This window comes from Nematostella vectensis, chromosome 1 (genome assembly GCF_932526225.1).
Source record: "Nematostella vectensis chromosome 1, jaNemVect1.1, whole genome shotgun sequence".
In the NCBI taxonomy this organism is placed as follows: Eukaryota; Metazoa; Cnidaria; class Anthozoa; order Actiniaria; family Edwardsiidae; genus Nematostella; species Nematostella vectensis.
Genome location: NC_064034.1, coordinates 4,612,407 through 4,632,390, shown reverse-complemented (window position 1 = coordinate 4,632,390; position 19,984 = coordinate 4,612,407). Strand labels below are relative to the sequence as shown.

The following is a 19,984-nucleotide window of genomic DNA, read 5'->3' as shown; positions in this document are numbered from 1 at the left end:
AGGTTTCTCCCGGAGGTCCAACGGAAACCTCAACCGTTAAAAGACAAAAGAATCTATTAAAATCCGAGATATTAAACAGGCCATCCGCTCTAAATTATCAATCACATCCTCAAAGAAACTTCCAATAAACACAATGCTTTAAATATTTTGAAATATTTTTCGCGTTTTCCGTTAAAAACCATCGGAGATTGTTACGTAATCGACCGGAAGTAAACTGGTGACAATGCGGCTTAAAGGTGTTAAAAGACCTTAGCGATGAGAGCGAGCAGAAAATAGGATACTTTAGATATTTGGACTGTATTTTAATGAACAAAAACCATCGATTCCCTGAGCAGGAATAAAAAAACAAGAGGCCCAGTAAACCTCGCCCAGTCTACGAAATCGTGACGCCCGAGGTCACGTGATTAGGAATTCCTCCAGGTCTTCGTCATCGCTAGAGACAGCTGAAGAAGTACTAAGGCTTAGCGTTAAAGCGAGTTTGGAATCGTGCGTTACATTGTCACGGGTCGCCACAGGGAACCCAGCATCATTGCTGAGTGGGGTTGAGTCCTGGAAAACTATTCCCCCAGGGGGTGACATTGCAGGTTTTTCTTCCTTAGCGAGATCAACATTGTCTATTCCTTTAACTCTTGTATCATTTTCCTTTCTCTCATCCCGTGGTCTTTGGGTGTGTTTTCGGCCGGTATTTCCCCTTCTCTTGGCTGTCGCAGACGAACTCCTCTGTTCACGTTGCTTGCTAGGCCCAGACATGATAGGCGTATTCGCTTGTAGTTTGGGTTTTGTCGTGATTCCCTTTGTGCCCTGCCCAGACCATGGTGCACTACGACCAGGCTTCAAGTCGTCTTTCCCTTTATACGCCCCGCTTATTGCAGACGCCCCTTGCGATGTAACAATAGCCAGGCTTGGGTCCTGATTATCCTTGATCTCTGTGAGTTTCCGATCAAAAGTCTCACATTGCGTAGAAGAAGTACTATCATCCCTCTCGATTGTGACTTTAATCATTCTAGCGCCAGAGAGGCCATCTATTTTACATGCAATCGTTTTCTCTGAAATCCAGTATTTCTTAGTAGCTGCTTCTTTTCTTTCCATTGTGACCTTTTCCTCCGAGGCTCCAGAGTTTTCACTAAAGCCGTGGTTATCAAGGTTAGGTGTAGCAATCCCTTGAAAAGTCTTATTGTCCAAGATATGAACGACGTCTTTTGGTTCAATTATGACCTTATTCGAAGCTTCACATTTTTCAGTTTCTTTTGCGATTGTGTGTGCCTCGAAATCACTACCTAGATGGACGTTATTGCTTGGGTTTTCTTTAGAAGTCTTGGAAAGGTCTTTGATCTCTTGGCTACCAATCAAGTGTTCGTTAAGATTTTCTGTTTTGCCGTTCCCACTATGAGCTTGGTCTGTACCTTTTTCATCGTCAAATGTTAGGTTGCTAAGAACCCCCATCGAAAACATGAACTCTTCCTGCGAAAAACATGGAAAGCAGATGGTAAAAATTAAAAACAACGAAAGGGTTGTGAGAAGAGTGTGGCCTAAAGGAGGGGTTGCAAGGGTTTAGCTGCTAGGTATTATAAAAAAATGTTTCTCGGGTGTTTCTCGTGAAAAGGTTTTTGGGGGATATCAGTATGACGGGGTATCAGTATGGTGAGGACAGTATTGCGTGGTTAACTGATAGTTAGAGAAAGTATGATATTGACGGGGTACCAGTTTGGTGAGGATAGTACTGTGTGGTTAACTGATAGTTAGAAAAAGTATGTTATGGACGGGGTACCAGTTTGGTGAGGATAGTATTGTGTGGTTAACTGATAGTTAGAAAAAGTATGGCATGGACGGGGTACCAGTTTGGTGAGGATAGTATTGTGTGGTTAACTGATAGTTAGAAAAAGTATGTTATGGACGGGGTACCAGTTTGGTGAGGACAGTATTGTGTGGTTAAGTATGGCATGGACGGGGTACCGGTTTGATGAGGACAGAATGGTGTGGTTAACTGGTAGTTGGAGATAGTTACCTGGTAGGTGGGTGTGTCCAAGTCAGGAAGGTCACATCCTGTGTACGCATCAACCATCACACAATACTGTAGCAAACTACACCAATATGGGTCCTGTTAAGGCAAACACAGGGCCGAATTTACGCTTCATAGAATACATTATAGATAAACCATTTGTGTGTGTATCTTTTGGACTATGAGGTGTTTTTTGTTTTGGGGGCATTTTAGAGGAGGTCAGACGAGCGCAAGACAGGTAGAGTCTGTGTCTATTTAAGAACTTTTGAAAATAAATAAGATTAAGGCATACAAAGAACTCATTATTTTGGATATAACTATTATTCTTTATAAAACGAAAGACAATTTGTTTTAGCCCATTCCAGTTTAGTTGGGAAAATAACAAAATGTTAGCTAGTCCCAACAATCGTTTCGTCAAAAGCGTGTAGATTAAGTGTAACGGAATATGCATTTCCTGAAAAGGAAAACGTTTTTCATGTCAAAGGGGTAGGGGTTATAACTATGAGTAAAATTAAAAATACTGACTCTATAAAAGAGCGCAGATAACTCACGAAAGAGGAGATTCTTAGAGATCACGTGACTTGTTATACATTATGATACTCACTCGACACAGGACATGCGGATTACCGACCACCACCAGAAGAGACTGGGCACGAGTGACAGCCACGTTGAAACGCTTAGGGTTATCCAGGAAGCCGATCGTGTGAGCAACATCAAAACCAACCATTGCCTCCGTAGAGCGAACCTGATATAATAATATATCCCTTTAGTACCTTTCTCTGAATAATATTTATAGAAGTGAATTAAATACCGCTGAGTGGAGCTGAGTGTTTTAGGCAGCCGTCATTTGACATACACCTCATAAATAACACACAACTTATGATCGAAATTATTGGATTTTGAGATTTCGCCCCTAGACTCTTATTTGAGGAAAAAGGTATTTCAAGAACATTGTCAATGCCAACATGTATGTAATTGAATTATTTGACAGCTGATGTCTGCGTCAGATAGTTACTAGCTAGTAATTGACACTTACTGTAGAGATAATGATGGCTGGGCGCTCTTGCCCCTGAAACTCCTCCACGGATCCAACCTTGACCTCATCGATACCCACACGGGACAGCAAGAGACGGATCTTCTCCACCTAGTATCACCACCAATACAATCATCACCATCATAACCACACGGACAGAAAGAGAGGGATCTTCTCCACCTAGTATCACCATCAATACAATCATCACCATCATAACCACACGGACAGAAAGAGACGGATCTTCTCCACCTAGTATCACCATCAATACAATCATCACCATCATAACCACACGAACAGAAAGAGACGGATCTTCTCCACCTAGTATCACCAATACAATCATCACCATCATAACCACACGGACAGAAAGAGACGGATCTTCTCCACCTAGTATCACCATCAATACAATCATCACCACACGGACAGAAAGAGACGGGATCTTTTCCACCTAGTATCACCATCAATACAATCATCACCATCATAACCACACGGACAGAAAGATACGGATCTTCTCCACCTAGTATCACCACCAATACAATCATAACCACACGAACAGACAGAGACGGATCTTCTCCACCTAAGATCACCATCAATACAATCATCACCATCGTAACCACACGGACAGAAAGATAAGGATCTTCTCCACCTAGTATCACCATCCATACAATCAATTCTATTTATTCTTATAACCGGATATACTTTTAAGAGGGGTATTCCCCACCGATTATTACCATTATTGGGACAATCAATACAATATTTAAATTTATTACCACACGGGACAGCAGAACGACGATGGAATTGACTGTACACATTTTCACGTGTTCCTTTTGGATTTCATACCCATCCCAGGGAATCTCAATGAAATCACTCAAGAATTAAAAGAGGAGGGATATTTTCGGAACACTTCCATCTGGTTGTTTCTTGTCAGCCAGACTTTGTGGGTTCGTACCTGTTTCTTGTAGGGTGTAATAACGCCGAGGTCGGCTAGCTTGATAGGACACATGGCGCTGTTCTTGAGTGCCTGGACATACCGGACTACCTGGACAGCCTCCACGGGGTTAAACCAGGAAGGGGTGTTTCCTTCCCGCATGTCCTCGCCCTGTACGGATGCATCACGTGTTAGACACTCGGTACACGTGATACATGTACTTTACTTTAGACATGTACTATACTTTAGACATTACGCATGTGATGCGTGCTAGACATGCAGCAACACGTGATTATACATGCATAATTATTTGTTCTTAAATGCCACACATTACACTGCTCCCAAGTAACAATGCCACACAATAAAAAGCGTAATACTCTTCTTTCTCATGGTACAAAAAGCATTGAATAATAATAATACACCCCGCACAGTTTACTACATGGACAATTCGTTACCCAATGACCCCCCCCCCCCTTATCTACCTCAGTGTGGCTGGCTACTTATTTACTGGAAGCAACCCAGGCTCATAAATCGAGTCGCGTAGTGTAGAGTAGGAAGGAAAGAATGGACGGACAACAAATTGTACCTTGAGCCCGTGGAAGACCAGCGGAGTTCCTTGTGTTGGCAGCATCTCCCACTGACTGAGCTGCTCCCTCATGGTCCGCTCGGCACAGACCCGCAGCTCGCTGTGGTAGAATAGGGCAGAGGGCAGACGCAGGAGGGAGGGGTGAGAGCGGTAGTTGTTGACCAGTTTTGTGACGAGTAGAGGGTCGTAGCAGCCGTGGTCCGCGAACCGCGTCTCGTCCCGCGCGTACAGGAGCCCGGACATGAGTCTCTCGAGTAACGAGACGTTGAGACCGTAAGAGATGGCTACGGGCGAGCGGAGGACTGGGCCTAGCTGGAATGGGTCTCCTGCTAAGATGATCTAGAGCGTATATGACTTGGTTATTATATGTCATGGTGAAAAATGAATGGATGGTTGATGAACGCCAGATAGTGAAATAGTAATGGGGGAGGGATGGAGGGAGGGAGATACCATACCTGGCCATCTTCTCCCGCGGCTAGACCAATCGGTATCAAGCATTCGGGTTCTGTAGCTTGGCCCGCCTGTAAACAAAGAGATAACAAACAAATTTAAATTCCTATTATATTTCGTCTATCGACATTTTTAGCAGTGACAAATGTATGGTTATAATCAAACACTCTATCCAGTTCCCGTCTAAAAAGGATGAGAGCGTGCGCGTTATAAGCCAAACTGTTCGCTATAGCAGAAATATAAAAGGTTTTAGGCTTATTCAACTTTTATTTTAATATACTTTTGGAGGCAAGTTAATTTCATCGAAACTATTTCAAAGTTCATGTTCTTCTAAGCGTCGACGAAGTCGCTGCCTAAGCCCTGTATACAATGCTGGTGTTGTTTTAGGACAACATTGGGAGGTGCCGCGAAGTAGTTTGCCAAGACATCCTGGCCGATGCTGGCGCTGTTCGCACGGGGCTTTAAGCTCCCAATTAGAAAGTGACTCTACGTACACACGATGATACGGAAATAATGCGCTCTCGTCTCTTACCTCATCTACAAACACGTGCGTGAAATGACCAGGTTTGAGTCCTAGCGAAAAGAGCTGCCCCGCCGTACTGCAAGTACACACGATGATACGGTAATGCGCCGCAAGTTGGAGGCTGTCTGTATCGACGCAGTATTTATTGATGGATTCTGGGATCTCTTGGACTCGTTGGAATGCGTTAAGTCGGATCATATCTCCCTCCTGAATGAACCCGCTGCGGTGCAGCCGTACAGCCTGAAATATAAAATCCTTAGTAAATCTAATCCAATTAGATTTACTAAGGATAATAGGGGAGACAAACGGTTCTGGTCCTTGTAACAGGTAGAATAGTTTTTTTTTACATAGATGATGTTTATGATTAGTTTTGGCGAGCTCTAATATTACAAAGCTTCTAATTTTGACATAAAGGAAAAAAGAGCAGGCCTGACTTGGCAGCTATGGGGGCATTATGTAAAACATGTGTTGATATACAGTATTTACCATAAGGTCAGCAGCGCTGTTAGACGGCGCGCAGGCGATGACTCGACTGGACGGCACCCTGTGGAACACCTGAAACAAGGAGCATCAGCTGTAGATAGGGCACCCTGTGGTACACCTGATACAAGGAGCATCAGCTCTAGATAGGGTACCCTGTGGTACACATGAAACAAGGAGCATCAGCTGTAGATAGGGCACCCTGTGGTACACCTGAAACAAGGAGCATCAGCTCTAGATAGGGTACCCTGTGGTACACCTGAAACAAGGAGCATCAGCTCTAGATAGGGTACCCTGTGGTACACCTGAAACAAGGAGCATCAGCTGTAGATAGGGCACCCTGTGGTACACCTGAAACAAGAAGCATCAGCTGTAGATAGGGTACCCTGTGGTACACCTGAAACAAGGAGCATCAGCTCTAGATAGGGTACCCTGTGGTACACCTGAAACAAGGAGCATCAGCTCTAGATAGGGTACCCTGTGGTACACCTGAAACAAGGAGCATCAGCTCTAGATAGGGTACCCTGTGGTACACCTGAAACAAGGAGCATCAGCTGTAGATAGGGTACCCTGTGGTACACCTGAAACAAGGAGCATCAGCTCTAGATAGGGTACCCTGTGGTACACCTGAAACAAGGAGCATCAGCTCTAGATAGGGTACCCTGTGGTACACCTGAAACAAGGAGCATCAGCTCTAGATAGGGTACCCTGTGGTACACATGAAACAAGGAGCATCAGCTCTATATAGGGTACCCTGTGGTACACCTGAAACAAGGAGCATCAGCTGTAGATAGGGTACCCTGTGGTACACCTGAAACAAGGAGCATCAGCTGTAGATAGGGCACCCTGTGGTACACCTGAAACAAGGAGCATCAGCTCTAGATAGGGTACCCTGTGGTACACCTGAAACAAGGAGCATCAGCTATAGATAGGGTACCCTGTGGTACACCTGAAACAAGGAGCATCAGCTGTAGATAGGGCACCCTGTGGTACACCTGAAACGCGGAGCATCAGCTCTAGATAGGGCACCCTGTGGTACACCTGAAACGCGGAGCATCAGCTGTAGATAGGGCACCCTGTGGTACACCTGAAACAAGGAGCATCAGCTCTAGATAGGGTACCCTGTGGTACACCTGAAACAAGGAGCATCAGCTGTAGATAGGGCACCCTGTGGAACACATGAAACAAGGAGCATCAGCTGTAGATAGGGTACCCTGTGGTACACATGAAACAAGGAGCATCAGCTGTAGATAGGGTACCCTGTGGTACACCTGAAACAAGGAGCATCAGCTATAGATAGGGCACCCTGTGGTACACCTGAAACAAGGAGCATCAGCTCTAGATAGGGTACCCTGTGGTACACCTGAAACAAGGAGCATCAGCTCTAGATAGGGCACCCTGTGGTACACCTGAAACAAGGAGCATCAGCTCTAGATAGGGCACCCTGTGGTACACCTGAAACAAGGAGCATCAGCTCTAGATAGGGTACCCTGTGGTACACCTGAAACAAGGAGTATCAGCTCTAGATAGGGTACCCTGTGGTACACCTGAAACAAGGAGCATCAGCTGAAGATAGGGTACCCTGTGGTACACCTGAACACAAGGAGCACCAGCTGTAGATAGGGCACCCTGTGGTACACCTGAAACAAGGAGCACCAGCTGTAGATAAGGTACCCTGTGGAACACCTGAAACAAGGAGCATCAGCTCTACATAGGGCACCCTGTGGTACACATGAAACAAGGAGCATCAGCTGTAGATAGGGTACCCTGTGGTACACCTGAAACAAGGAGCATCAGCTCTAGATAGGGTACCCTGTGGTACACCTGAAACAAGGAGCATCAGCTCTAGATAGGGCACCCTGTGGTACACATGAAACAAGGAGCATCAGCTCTAGATAGGGTACCCTGTGGTACACCTGAAACAAGGAGCATCAGCTCTAGATAGGGTACCCTGTGGTACACATGAAACAAGGAGCATCAGCTGTAGATAGGGTACCCTGTGGTACACCTGAAACAAGGAGCATCAGCTCTAGATAGGGTACCCTGTGGTACACCTGAAACAAGGAGCATCAGCTGTAGATAGGGCACCCTGTGGTACACCTGAAACAAGGAGCATCAGCTGTAGATAGGGCACCCTGTGGTACACCTGAAACGGGGAGCATCAGCTCTAGATAGGGCACCCTGTGGTACACCTGAAACAAGGAGCATCAGCTGTAGATAGGGCACCCTGTGGTACACCTGAAACAAGGAGCATCAGCTCTAGATAGGGTACCCTGTGGTACACCTGAAACAAGGAGCATAAGCTGTAGATAGGGTACCCTGTGGTACACCTGAAACAAGGAGCATCAGCTGAAGATAGGGTACCCTGTGGTACACCTGAACACAAGGAGCACCAGCTGTAGATAGGGCACCCTGTGGTACACCTGAAACAAGGAGCACCAGCTGTAGATAACGTACCCTGTGGAACAAATGAAACAAGGAGCATCAGCTCTAGATAGGGTACCCTGTGGTACACCTGAAACAAGGAGCATCAGCTCTAGATAGGGTACCCTGTGGTACACCTGAAACAAGGAGCATCAGCTGAAGATAGGGTACCCTGTGGTACACCTGAACACAAGGAGCACCAGCTGTAGATAGGGCACCCTGTGGTACACCTGAAACAAGGAGCACCAGCTGTAGATAAGGTACCCTGTGGAACACCTGAAACAAGGAGCATCAGCTCTAGATAGAGTACCCTGTGGTACACATGAAACAAGGAGCATCAGCTGTAGATAGGGTACCCTGTGGTACACCTGAACAAGGAGCATCAGCTGTAGATAGGGTACCCTGTGGTACACCTGAAACAAGGAGCATCAGCTGTAGATAGGGTACCCTGTGGTACACCTGAAACAAGGAGCATCAGCTATAGATAGGGTACCCTGTGGTACACCTGAAACAAGGAGCATCAGCTGTAGATAGGGTACCCTGTGGTACACCTGAAACAAGGAGCATCAGCTGTAGATAGGGTACCCTGTGGTACACCTGAAACAAGGAGCATCAGCTGTAGATAGGGTACCCTGTGGTACACCTGAAACAAGGAGCAGCAGCTCTAGATAGGGTACCCTGTGGTACACCTGAAACAAGGAGCATCAGCTGAAGATAGGGTACCCTGTGGTACACCTGAACACAAGGAGCACCAGCTGTAGATAGGGCACCCTGTGGTACACCTGAAACAAGGAGCACCAGCTGTAGATAAGGTACCCTGTGGAACACCTGAAACAAGGAGCATCAGCTCTAGATAGGGTACCCTGTGGTACACCTGAAACAAGGAGCATCAGCTCTAGATAGGGTACCCTGTGGTACACCTGAAACAAGGAGCATCAGCTGAAGATAGGGTACCCTGTGGTACACCTGAACACAAGGAGCACCAGCTGTAGATAGGGCACCCTGTGGTACACCTGAAACAAGGAGCACCAGCTGTAGATAAGGTACCCTGTGGAACACCTGAAACAAGGAGCATCAGCTCTAGATAGGGCACCCTGTGGTACACATGAAACAAGGAGCATCAGCTGTAGATAAGGTACCCTGCGGTACACCTGAAACAAGGAGCATCAGCTCTAGCTAGGGTACCCTGTGGTACACCTGAAACAAGGAGCATCAGCTGTAGATAGGGTACCCTGTGGTACACCTGAAACAAGGAGCATCAGCTATAGATAGGGTACCCTGTGGTACACCTGAAACAAGGAGCATCAGCGGTAGATAGGGTACCCTGTGGTACACCTGAAACAAGGAGCATCAGCTGTAGATAGGGTACCCTGTGGTACACCTGAAACAAGGAGCATCAGCTGTAGATAGGGTACCCTGTGGTACACCTGAAACAAGGAGCATCAGCTCTAGATAGGGTACCCTGTGGTACACCTGAAACAAGGAGCATCAGCTGTAGATAGGGCACCCTGTGGTACACCTGAAACAAGGAGCATCAGCTGTAGATAGGGCACCCTGTGGTACACCTGAAACAAGGAGCATCAGCTCTAGATAGGGTACCCTGTGGTACACCTGAAACAAGGAGCATAAGCTGTAGATAGGGTACCCTGTGGTACACCTGAAACAAGGAGCATCAGCTGAAGATAGGGTACCCTGTGGTACACCTGAACACAAGGAGCACCAGCTGTAGATAGGGCACCCTGTGGTACACCTGAAACAAGGAGCACCAGCTGTAGATAACGTACCCTGTGGAACAAATGAAACAAGGAGCATCAGCTCTAGATAGGGTACCCTGTGGTACACCTGAAACAAGGAGCATCAGCTCTAGATAGGGTACCCTGTGGTACACCTGAAACAAGGAGCATCAGCTGAAGATAGGGTACCCTGTGGTACACCTGAACACAAGGAGCACCAGCTGTAGATAGGGCACCCTGTGGTACACCTGAAACAAGGAGCACCAGCTGTAGATAAGGTACCCTGTGGAACACCTGAAACAAGGAGCATCAGCTCTAGATAGAGTACCCTGTAGTACACATGAAACAAGGAGCATCAGCTGTAGATAGGGTACCCTGTGGTACACCTGAACAAGGAGCATCAGCTGTAGATAGGGTACCCTGTGGTACACCTGAAACAAGGAGCATCAGCTGTAGATAGGGTACCCTGTGGTACACCTGAAACAAGGAGCATCAGCTATAGATAGGGTACCCTGTGGTACACCTGAAACAAGGAGCATCAGCTGTAGATAGGGTACCCTGTGGTACACCTGAAACAAGGAGCATCAGCTGTAGATAGGGTACCCTGTGGTACACCTGAAACAAGGAGCATCAGCTGTAGATAGGGTACCCTGTGAAACACCTGAAACAAGGAGCAGCAGCTCTAGATAGGGTACCCTGTGGTACACCTGAAACAAGGAGCATCAGCTGAAGATAGGGTACCCTGTGGTACACCTGAACACAAGGAGCACCAGCTGTAGATAGGGCACCCTGTGGTACACCTGAAACAAGGAGCACCAGCTGTAGATAAGGTACCCTGTGGAACACCTGAAACAAGGAGCATCAGCTCTAGATAGGGTACCCTGTGGTACACCTGAAACAAGGAGCATCAGCTCTAGATAGGGTACCCTGTGGTACACCTGAAACAAGGAGCATCAGCTGAAGATAGGGTACCCTGTGGTACACCTGAACACAAGGAGCACCAGCTGTAGATAGGGCACCCTGTGGTACACCTGAAACAAGGAGCACCAGCTGTAGATAAGGTACCCTGTGGAACACCTGAAACAAGGAGCATCAGCTCTAGATAGGGCACCCTGTGGTACACATGAAACAAGGAGCATCAGCTGTAGATAAGGTACCCTGCGGTACACCTGAAACAAGGAGCATCAGCTCTAGCTAGGGTACCCTGTGGTACACCTGAAACAAGGAGCATCAGCTGTAGATAGGGTACCCTGTGGTACACCTGAAACAAGGAGCATCAGCTATAGATAGGGTACCCTGTGGTACACCTGAAACAAGGAGCATCAGCGGTAGATAGGGTACCCTGTGGTACACCTGAAACAAGGAGCATCAGCTGTAGATAGGGTACCCTGTGGTACACCTGAAACAAGGAGCATCAGCTGTAGATAGGGTACCCTGTGGTACACCTGAAACAAGGAGCAGCAGCTCTAGATAGGGTACCCTGTGGTACACCTGAAACAAGGAGCATCAGCTGTAGATAGGGCACCCTGTGGTACACCTGAAACAAGGAGCATCAGCTGTAGATAGGGCACCCTGTGGTACACCTGAAACAAGGAGCATCAGCTGTAGATAGGGTACCCTGTGGTACACCTGAAACAAGGAGCATCAGCTGTAGATAGGGTACCCTGTGGTACACCTGAAACAAGGAGCATCAGCTCTAGATAGGGTACCCTGTGGTACACCTGAAACAAGGAGCATCAGCTGTAGATAGGGTACCCTGTGGTACACCTGAAACAAGGAGCATCAGCTCTATATAGGGCACCCTGTGGTACACCTGAAACAAGGAGCATCAGCTGTAGATAGGGCACCCTGTGGTACACCTGAAACAAGGAGCATCAGCTGTAGATAGGGCACCCTGTGGTACACCTGAAACAAGGAGCATCAGCTGTAGATAGGGTACCCTGTGGTACACCTGAAACAAGGAGCATCAGCTCTAGATAGGGTACCCTGTGGTACACCTGAAACAAGGAGCATCAGCTGTAGATAGGGTACCCTGTGGTACACCTGAAACAAGGAGCATCAGCTGTAGATAGGGTACCCTGTGGTACACCTGAAACAAGGAGCATCAGCTGTAGATAGGGCACCCTGTGGTACACCTGAAACAAGGAGCATCAGCTGTAGATAGGGTACCCTGTGGTACACCTGAAACAAGGAGCATCAGCTCTAGATAGGGCACCCTGTGGTACACCTGAAACAAGGAGCATCAGCTCTAGATAGGGTACCCTGTGGTACACCTGAAACAAGGAGCATCAGCTCTAGATAGGGTACCCTGTGGTACACATGAAACAAGGAGCATCAGCTCTAGATAGGGCACCCTGTGGTACACCTGAAACAAGGAGCATCAGCTCTCACTAAGGACACTCCCTGACAAGTTCCTCACTTTCTCTTATCCACTCATACTTTGAAACTTGTTAAACATGGGTAATCAGCAGCTGATGCATGATTTTTTTTTGGATAGTGGTTTCAACAAGAAAAAATGAGGTGAGGATTAGTGTTATCTGCCAAAAGCCGGCTTTTCACAGGAAATGGTGGGAGACAAAAAGCCTGCACATGATTGGCGTAAGAGGAAACAGAGAAGGACGAAAAAGGAATCTTTCTGCTTCTCCCTTCTTGACTTCCTTCTCCTTTCTCTGTTTGTTCCCCTTTGCGCTGATTACTACACATGCTGTATGTCAACGCGTCCTTGCTACAAAATCTGGCAGGAAGTTGTGGTGTACCTGAAGTATGGCCTCCACCAGTGTGACTGTTTTTCCGGTGCCAGGTGGACCAAACAGTAGGTAAGGAGTAGGTCTGCTTTGTCCACTCAGAATACGAGCCACGGCAGCACGCTGACGCTCATTCAGGCGAGAGTTGTACAGACAGTCAGTAGGCTTGGGCATAGTCAACTCCTTACCTGCAGAAACATCAAGATAAGAACTGAATGCAATAGTTGGATGTTGGTATACTTAGGTGAAACCACGATTTTACTAAAGTTGCTCAATCACATTTTTATTATGTTTCTATTTTCCCCAAATACGTACACAATACATGTTTTTAGGCACTCAAAGAATGTTGTTACACTCTACTCTTTTTCATAAGAATTCCTTTTTTTCTCTTACAGAATCTTATATCGTTATCAACTACAGTACCAAAAAATATGATCAGAATCCTTTACCATCATTGTACCATCAGATCACAATCACCTCCATCATCATCATTACCGTCATCATAATGATTATTATCATTAATCCACAACTAATGTTGCTAACATAATTATTAACTATACTTCTTAAAGACATCATAAGTTTCTTAGGTATTTACCTTTATCAATGTTAGTTGGGTTCATGTAAACCTGTTTCTCATCCTGTGTCTCCATTGAGCCAAACATCAAGCTCACAATGGGAAGCTTAGGACTAAGGGATCTTGGAAACAAGACTGCAATAAAAAGATAATTTAAATTTCATTCAACAAGAATACCTTATTTACTCATGTATAGTACGCACTGTATAATACGCACTTTTGAGGCCATTTAAAAAAAACTATTTTTTACAAAAATCCTAGATGAGTAATTGAAAAATAATGGTTAATTGTTAATAATTGTTCGAAGACATGGAAAACAAGTAGACTTCTTTTTTGATGGAGTCCTTTACGGCATGCTCACCAGACTTTTTCGTTAGTTTAGTTTTGGTATGTCAAAATGACGCCTCGCAGAGTTTAAATAATTTAACTAACTTATTCGGGGGTCGAAATACTCAAGAGCTTTCTATTATTTTTAGTATTATGCAAATGTTTGACCTCTCAAACAAGAAGTTTCATGTATAATACATACCCCGATTTTTTTAGGTCATTTTGTGTGAAAAAGTGTGTATTATACAAGTAAATATGGTAACAGATGTAAGATAATCATGCCAGAAAATAGTGGACAACAACCTTCTTCTCCCATTTGTACTGAAAATTCGACAGCTTGGTGAGCCCTTCTGATGGATGACCTATAGTATAATAACAGAAGGATAGATGGGTGAGCCCTTCTGATGGACGACCTTAGTATAATAAGTTAAAGGATAGATGGGTGAACCCTTCTGATGGATGGACCTATAATAAAAGAACATTGGTTGATTAACGGGCAGTATACCTCTAAATGAAATAAACATATTCCATTATTCTTCCTCTGGCTGTACAAGAATGTATGGTTCTGCTGTTGTGGCATAAAATGATGGGGGAATTATTGACTACATAAGTTCCCATACAACCCAGGCACTTGGTCAATAATAGGTATGAATGGAATAAAGAAAACCGAGGTTACCTGTTAAAGAAGAACATTACATCACATCTCTCTAATCCATAGGATGAATGGAACTCATCATTGAATTTTAGTAAAATGTCATCTTTACGCACCTGTGTGAAAATGTAAATTGGTTCATGCAAGTTTAAAGGCAATCTGGTAAAGTCCCACTGGCACTGATCCATGCAGTGCAGTGAATTGCACCAAGCACTGAACACCCTACTACAGCAGAAGGCCAACACATGAAAATGAAATAATAGCACATAACAAGTGCACCACAGACATATGGAAGGGACTGACAATTTAATATTTGATTTGTAAGTTAGAGATTCTTTGCTCCATACACATATCCACTAAGGGTTAATATGTCATGAAGACCTCACCTCATGTATGTATCCTTCATATCTCGGTGCATCACGAGCAGACATACAGAGAGACACTACAACTGTGTCACCAATCAACAGAGATGGTCGGCCCTCAGCAAGGCCTGGGACAGCCAGGCACAAAAATTCCCGAAATGGTTCCATCTCTACCTGGAAGTCATACCCAGAGTACAATTGCATAAGTGTTGCAAAAAGGGTAACAAATTCACATAGAATAAACTTGTTTCTCTTATAAGGGATATCTTGTGTGAGATGGCTTTATTGTACAGGACATATTACACTGTATTACTAAGAGGCAATAAACAAAATCTAAGGTGTGAATCTAAGGGTCACCTGCTGAAGGTCAAATTGTCGCATTTCCAATTCCATCTGCAACTCTTCAGCATTGAGGAGAGCAGAAAAACGGGCCTGATAGTTCAGCAGGCACAATGGCTGAAAGGAAAAAAGACAGGAACTGAATAAACAGCTGGTTTTCTAAATAGACTCAATACAACAGCAATAACAATAACACAATAAGCAGTAAAATACATGGTGATTAACCACTTGTGCCACAAAACAACAAATGTCGAACCTTCAAAACTTGCCAACGAAATGCACAATTACAGTATCTAATGCCAATCAACAATTTACGCCGAACCTTACTCAATTCCTTGTATTTATACTTGCCTCATAGTGCAGGAATTACAATACATTACCCAATATTCTTTATAACCTGACTTAACCCAGCTCCTAACATTTATAACTGTCTTAGTGCAGGGATAACAATACATTATACCCAATATTGTTATACAATCAACCATAATAACCTGACCTAACCAAGCTACTAACATTTATACCTGTCTTAGTGCAGGGATGACCATACCCAGATCTCTCTCCTGTAGGAGACATTCCCTGACATCAGATGGGATAGTGTACATCTTCAACTTGATAGGGAAAATAAGTTTCACTTTCCTGGAAAAAAAGTAGGACAGACATGCCACAAGTTAATTAGTTTTTATAACTATTATGTGCCTCGTTAATAAATAAATATCATTATTTATCGTTAGAAAAAACAACAACAGTGATTTCCAGGGCTGTGCCGACTAGCCACATATTTCAAGAACTGAGGAAGAGGTATTCCAATCAGCAACTGGCTTATTAATGGCTTATTAATTGACCCTTTGTTAAATAGTTTAATATTAGTTTTATAAAAAGTTTAATATTAGATGGCTCAATTTCCTACAAAAGTCAAATGGCAAACAAATGTTTAGACAAATTTGTTGCCATAGTTACCATTACCATGTTGGACGTTCTCCAGGAACCAACCATCCATCAGTTTGGTCTGCAAATAAATCCCTTGTTTGCCTGGTCTTCCTGGTGCGACTGTATGGTGCTGATGGACTCAGATACGCCTGATGGTCATCAACAACATTACCAGTAATGTGCCGGCCGATCTCAAAGCCTTCAAAACCAATGACAAGAAGGTGCTTGAATCGCCCAAGAGCCCTGTAACAAAGTTAATAGCACAAGGAAACAGTCAACTGTACGCTAACATACACTGACATAACCAGACGGCTCTACACACACATTTTTATCAATCCCTGTTTTGCCAGTTAAACCCTGTATGTCTTGTATTTTATCTCATAACATACTTGTAGGCAGCAGACACTAAGGGGGCCCCTTTCATTCCAAATTTTTGTATCTTGTTTTCAAAAAAATTGTATTCGTTTTTGTGTTCTGCATGGGTAAAAAAAACAACAAAGTTTGAGCCCTGAGGACAATTTCAATGATCAGTGCTTACCTAGCTGTGAATGTTATGGTAACAGATCTTGTTTGCTCTGGTTGCAGTCTCATTTCAGTACCTGCCCTAGACTCTTCAGATTCACTGGGTTCTTTAAGGTCTGATGCCAATGCAACTTGAAACTGGGAATCAGCTCTGACAAAACAACAGCTGACTAGTCTGTGAACAGTCTGACTTGAATTCCTTTAACAAAAAGGCCATAAATCATACAATAGAATAAATATTTTCTTCATATTTCTTAGAATGTGTTACCCTCAGTCAGGGAATCCCATGGGTGGGGCCACCCTTTGGGAAAAAAACAACTCTTATTAACATAGAGACTGTTCATTTTTGTCCCTTTTCTCATCAATGTTTGCTAAATCTTTTATCCTTAAAGGGTACAAAGGGGATGGCAAGCTACAGATTAGTTATAAATAACAATTAACATAAATAACAATAACAACATAGTTTATCAGCACCGTTTATCAGCACCTATTGCAGCTAATATCCTCATGTCCAAAAATGCGGCGGCTTGTTTAATAGAATGGACTCCTTGGAATGAGAGAATGATTCAAGCAAGATTCTACTCCAGGCACATTAAATTGACCATCATTCACATATACGCACCTACAGAGGATGCAGACGGACAATTAAAAGATGAGTTCTATACACGGCTGCAGGAGGTACTAGATAGCAGAAATCAACACGACATGTTAATCATCACTGGTGATATGAATGCAAAGGTTGGCGACCAGAACTGGGACTATGAAAGAGTCATTGGGAAGCATGGATTGGGAGTTCGAAATAACAATGGAGAAAGATTATTCGAATTGTGCGACCTTAACGAACTTGTCATAACTGGGACGCTGTTCCCACATAGAACCATTCACAAGGCAACTTGGATTTCACCAGATGGAAAGACAAAGAACCAGATAGACCATGTTTTGGTAAATAAGAGGTTTAGGAATTCAGTAAAAGACACAAGGGTTTTTAATCAGCGGACCTAGGAAGTGATCACTACTTGGTGTGTGCAACTGTAAAGCTAAGGTTATTGTATGGTTGCGAGAGGTGGAAGATGAACAAGAAAGATGATAAATTGCTAGATGTATTCCAACAGAAGTGTTTGAGAAGGATATTGAAGATTAGTTGGGAAGACCATGTAACAAATGAAGAGGTACAGAGAAGAGCTGGAGTACATCAATTGAGCAGTGAAGTGAAGAGACGGGGATGGAAAATGATCGGACACGTGTTGAGACAAGGAAGAGAAAATGACTGCAGCGTAGCATTAACTTGGACACCAGAAGGCAGAAGGAGACCCAAAACACATGGCGAAGGACTGTGGAAAGGGAGAGAGACGAGGCGGGGTGGAGGAACTGGGACGAGGTGCGATCAAAAGCAGCAGACAGGGAAAAGTGGAAAAGCACTGTGAAGGCCCTATGTACCACACAGCACGAGGAGGACAGGTAACAGGTAACAGGAATGACTCTGTTTAGGTTTCGAAAGAGTTGAAATTGACATGAAAGTGATTTAGAAAAAAAAACAGTGCCTTTTGCCACACATGATTACAGACATGTTAACATTTCTAAACACACCAAACTACTGCTGCAGACTTAAATATCTCCTGGTACATTACATGATTTTTGACAATACTTGGAATTTATCTCATCAAAAATAAGACAAATCTTTTTACCTTATGTCAATACAGATTGTTCTACAATCACCAACAGCAACGTCACCAAAGCCTAAAGTATCTTTGATAACAATTCCATTCTTATTTGCCAGTAGCTCAGCCATCCTTTCCCCCATAAACTGCTGTGTTCCTGATGAGGGGCTGAAAATAGAAGCAGATACAAGGTACAGTATAAGAGTTTAAACTTCTTCCCTAACCACCCTCCTACCCCCCTAAAGAAAGGTTTGATATATTTTCTGGTGAGAGAGCTGCTGAAATTGAACTGCGGTGAAATTAAAGGAAATAGTTTCTGTTAACATGACATTCAAGACATTTAGCCAAAATAAAGAATCAGAGTTTTTTAGCAGAGAGGAGAAATGGGTTGTAGCCGTAGAGTAGCAGATGGGTTGAACAGATTAGTATTAATACAAGTAAATAAGGCAACTTGCCATTAAGAAGACAACAATTTTTTTTGCAATGCACATACCCTTTGTTAATTCTAGGCCCTACCCATGCTTGCACCTAGGGCTTAAGCTACACCCATTTCAAAGTTTAATCAACTATCACTTTAAACTTTCTCAAATTAAATAACAAAATATTTAGAAATGGATATACCTTTGAGTAGTTGACTGAACCGGTTTGGGTTCTACCAGAATAGCTCTCCACTTAGACTGCCCCTGTGTCGACTCTATGGCAGTCACCTTAACATCATCCCCTCTTCGAGGTCTGTATCCTCTAACACACACCCCAATGGTATAGTAAACATCGTCAATATAACCATAGCCTGGACATGCAGCTGCTACCTTTCCAGAAAAATGCTTCTCCCGTAAGGGCTTCACCCCCCTGATTTCAACACTTCCATCGGCAAATTTCTCTAGATCCGCCTTAATCCAGTCGCCAACGAAGGGGGAGTAGGTATCATTTCCTAGGTGCATGGCTGACATGTTTATTGTTAATTCATTATTTAAGGTAATAATATTTCCACTTATATCCGTCACCTTGGCAACTACAGTCTCTAAGGTACCACTCTGGCCCTTGGTGTCCCACTCTTGCACGTGATCAACACGTGTAGCCTTCCAGCCGCTAGAGACCGATTCCCGCAAGGCTTCTACGTGCACCTCGGATCCCAATTCGGGACGAAATCCGCCCAAAATAACGTCAAAAGTAAAATACACATCGTGGTCTATCACCCCCGCTCCATCGTACAGATTAGTTACTTTTCCGTAGAAGGATTTCTGTAGCTCGCCAGGTTTAACTTTGTCTCGTATACCATTTGACGTTGTCGTCTCTTCTTGGGGAATCTGTTCAGGCCCAAGCGATGCAGAGTCGCGGGAATTATTTTCTTGCGCCGTTTCCTCTTCGACTACATTACCGAGGACAAAGCTGCTGACTTTAGATAAAAAGCTAAACATGACGATGAGTGGAAACTAGCAGGAAATTTAGTGTTAAAAAGAGAAAGTGCGTTATATTTTGCGTCAATGTTTTGTCACTGTATGAGCCGCCATTTTGAAATTGAACCCGCGAAAACACCACAGGAAGACCACAAATTTGAGCGCGAAACTTACAAAATAACGACGGGAACAAATAAAATTAAAACATATAAAACAGAAGAGGCGACGAAATGGAGATAAAGCAAAGTAGCAGTTCTTGGAAAAGAAAATAATCTGATACACGACGAATGGCTGATTCTTATTTTTTTAGAAACGGTTTGCCTGTGGTC

General features: G+C 44.1%; 1 protein-coding gene and 1 long non-coding RNA gene across 2 annotated transcripts; both read right to left on the bottom strand.

Annotated features, from left to right (window-relative positions):
* Nucleotides 1–287: 287 nt before the first annotated feature.
* LOC5517142 (probable RNA helicase armi) lies at nt 288–19,976 on the bottom strand. Its single transcript, XM_048728412.1, has 20 exons — nt 18,880–19,976; nt 18,286–18,426; nt 16,617–16,799; nt 16,115–16,321; nt 15,673–15,787; nt 15,170–15,268; nt 14,837–14,986; nt 14,475–14,566; nt 14,102–14,160; nt 13,493–13,606; nt 12,910–13,085; nt 6,003–6,071; nt 5,526–5,756; nt 4,999–5,064; nt 4,544–4,882; nt 3,979–4,128; nt 3,036–3,143; nt 2,604–2,744; nt 2,006–2,098; nt 288–1,461 (listed from the first exon to the last, which is right to left on the bottom strand). The coding sequence occupies exons 1-20, from the start codon at nt 19,674–19,676 to the stop codon at nt 397–399; spliced, it is 4,395 nt and encodes a 1,464-aa protein (XP_048584369.1). The 5' UTR covers nt 19,677–19,976; the 3' UTR covers nt 288–396.
* LOC125566223 lies at nt 8,097–8,768 on the bottom strand. Its single transcript, XR_007311234.1, has 2 exons — nt 8,512–8,768; nt 8,097–8,142 (listed from the first exon to the last, which is right to left on the bottom strand). It is a non-coding gene; the product is annotated as an uncharacterized LOC125566223 (long non-coding RNA).
* Nucleotides 19,977–19,984: the final 8 nt, after the last annotated feature.

Coding starts and splice junctions, on each gene's coding strand:
- LOC5517142 (XM_048728412.1), bottom strand. CDS start 19,676: ATGTTTAGCTTTTTATCTAAAGTCAGCAGCTTTGTCCTCGGTAATGTA. Junction 16,800..18,285: donor ACAATCTGTATTGACATAAG/GTAAAAAGATTT, acceptor TTTTTGTTAAAG/GAATTCAAGTCAGACTGTTC. Junction 15,269..15,672: donor TCATCCCTGCACTAAGACAG/GTATAAATGTTA, acceptor TTTTCCTTTCAG/CCATTGTGCCTGCTGAACTA.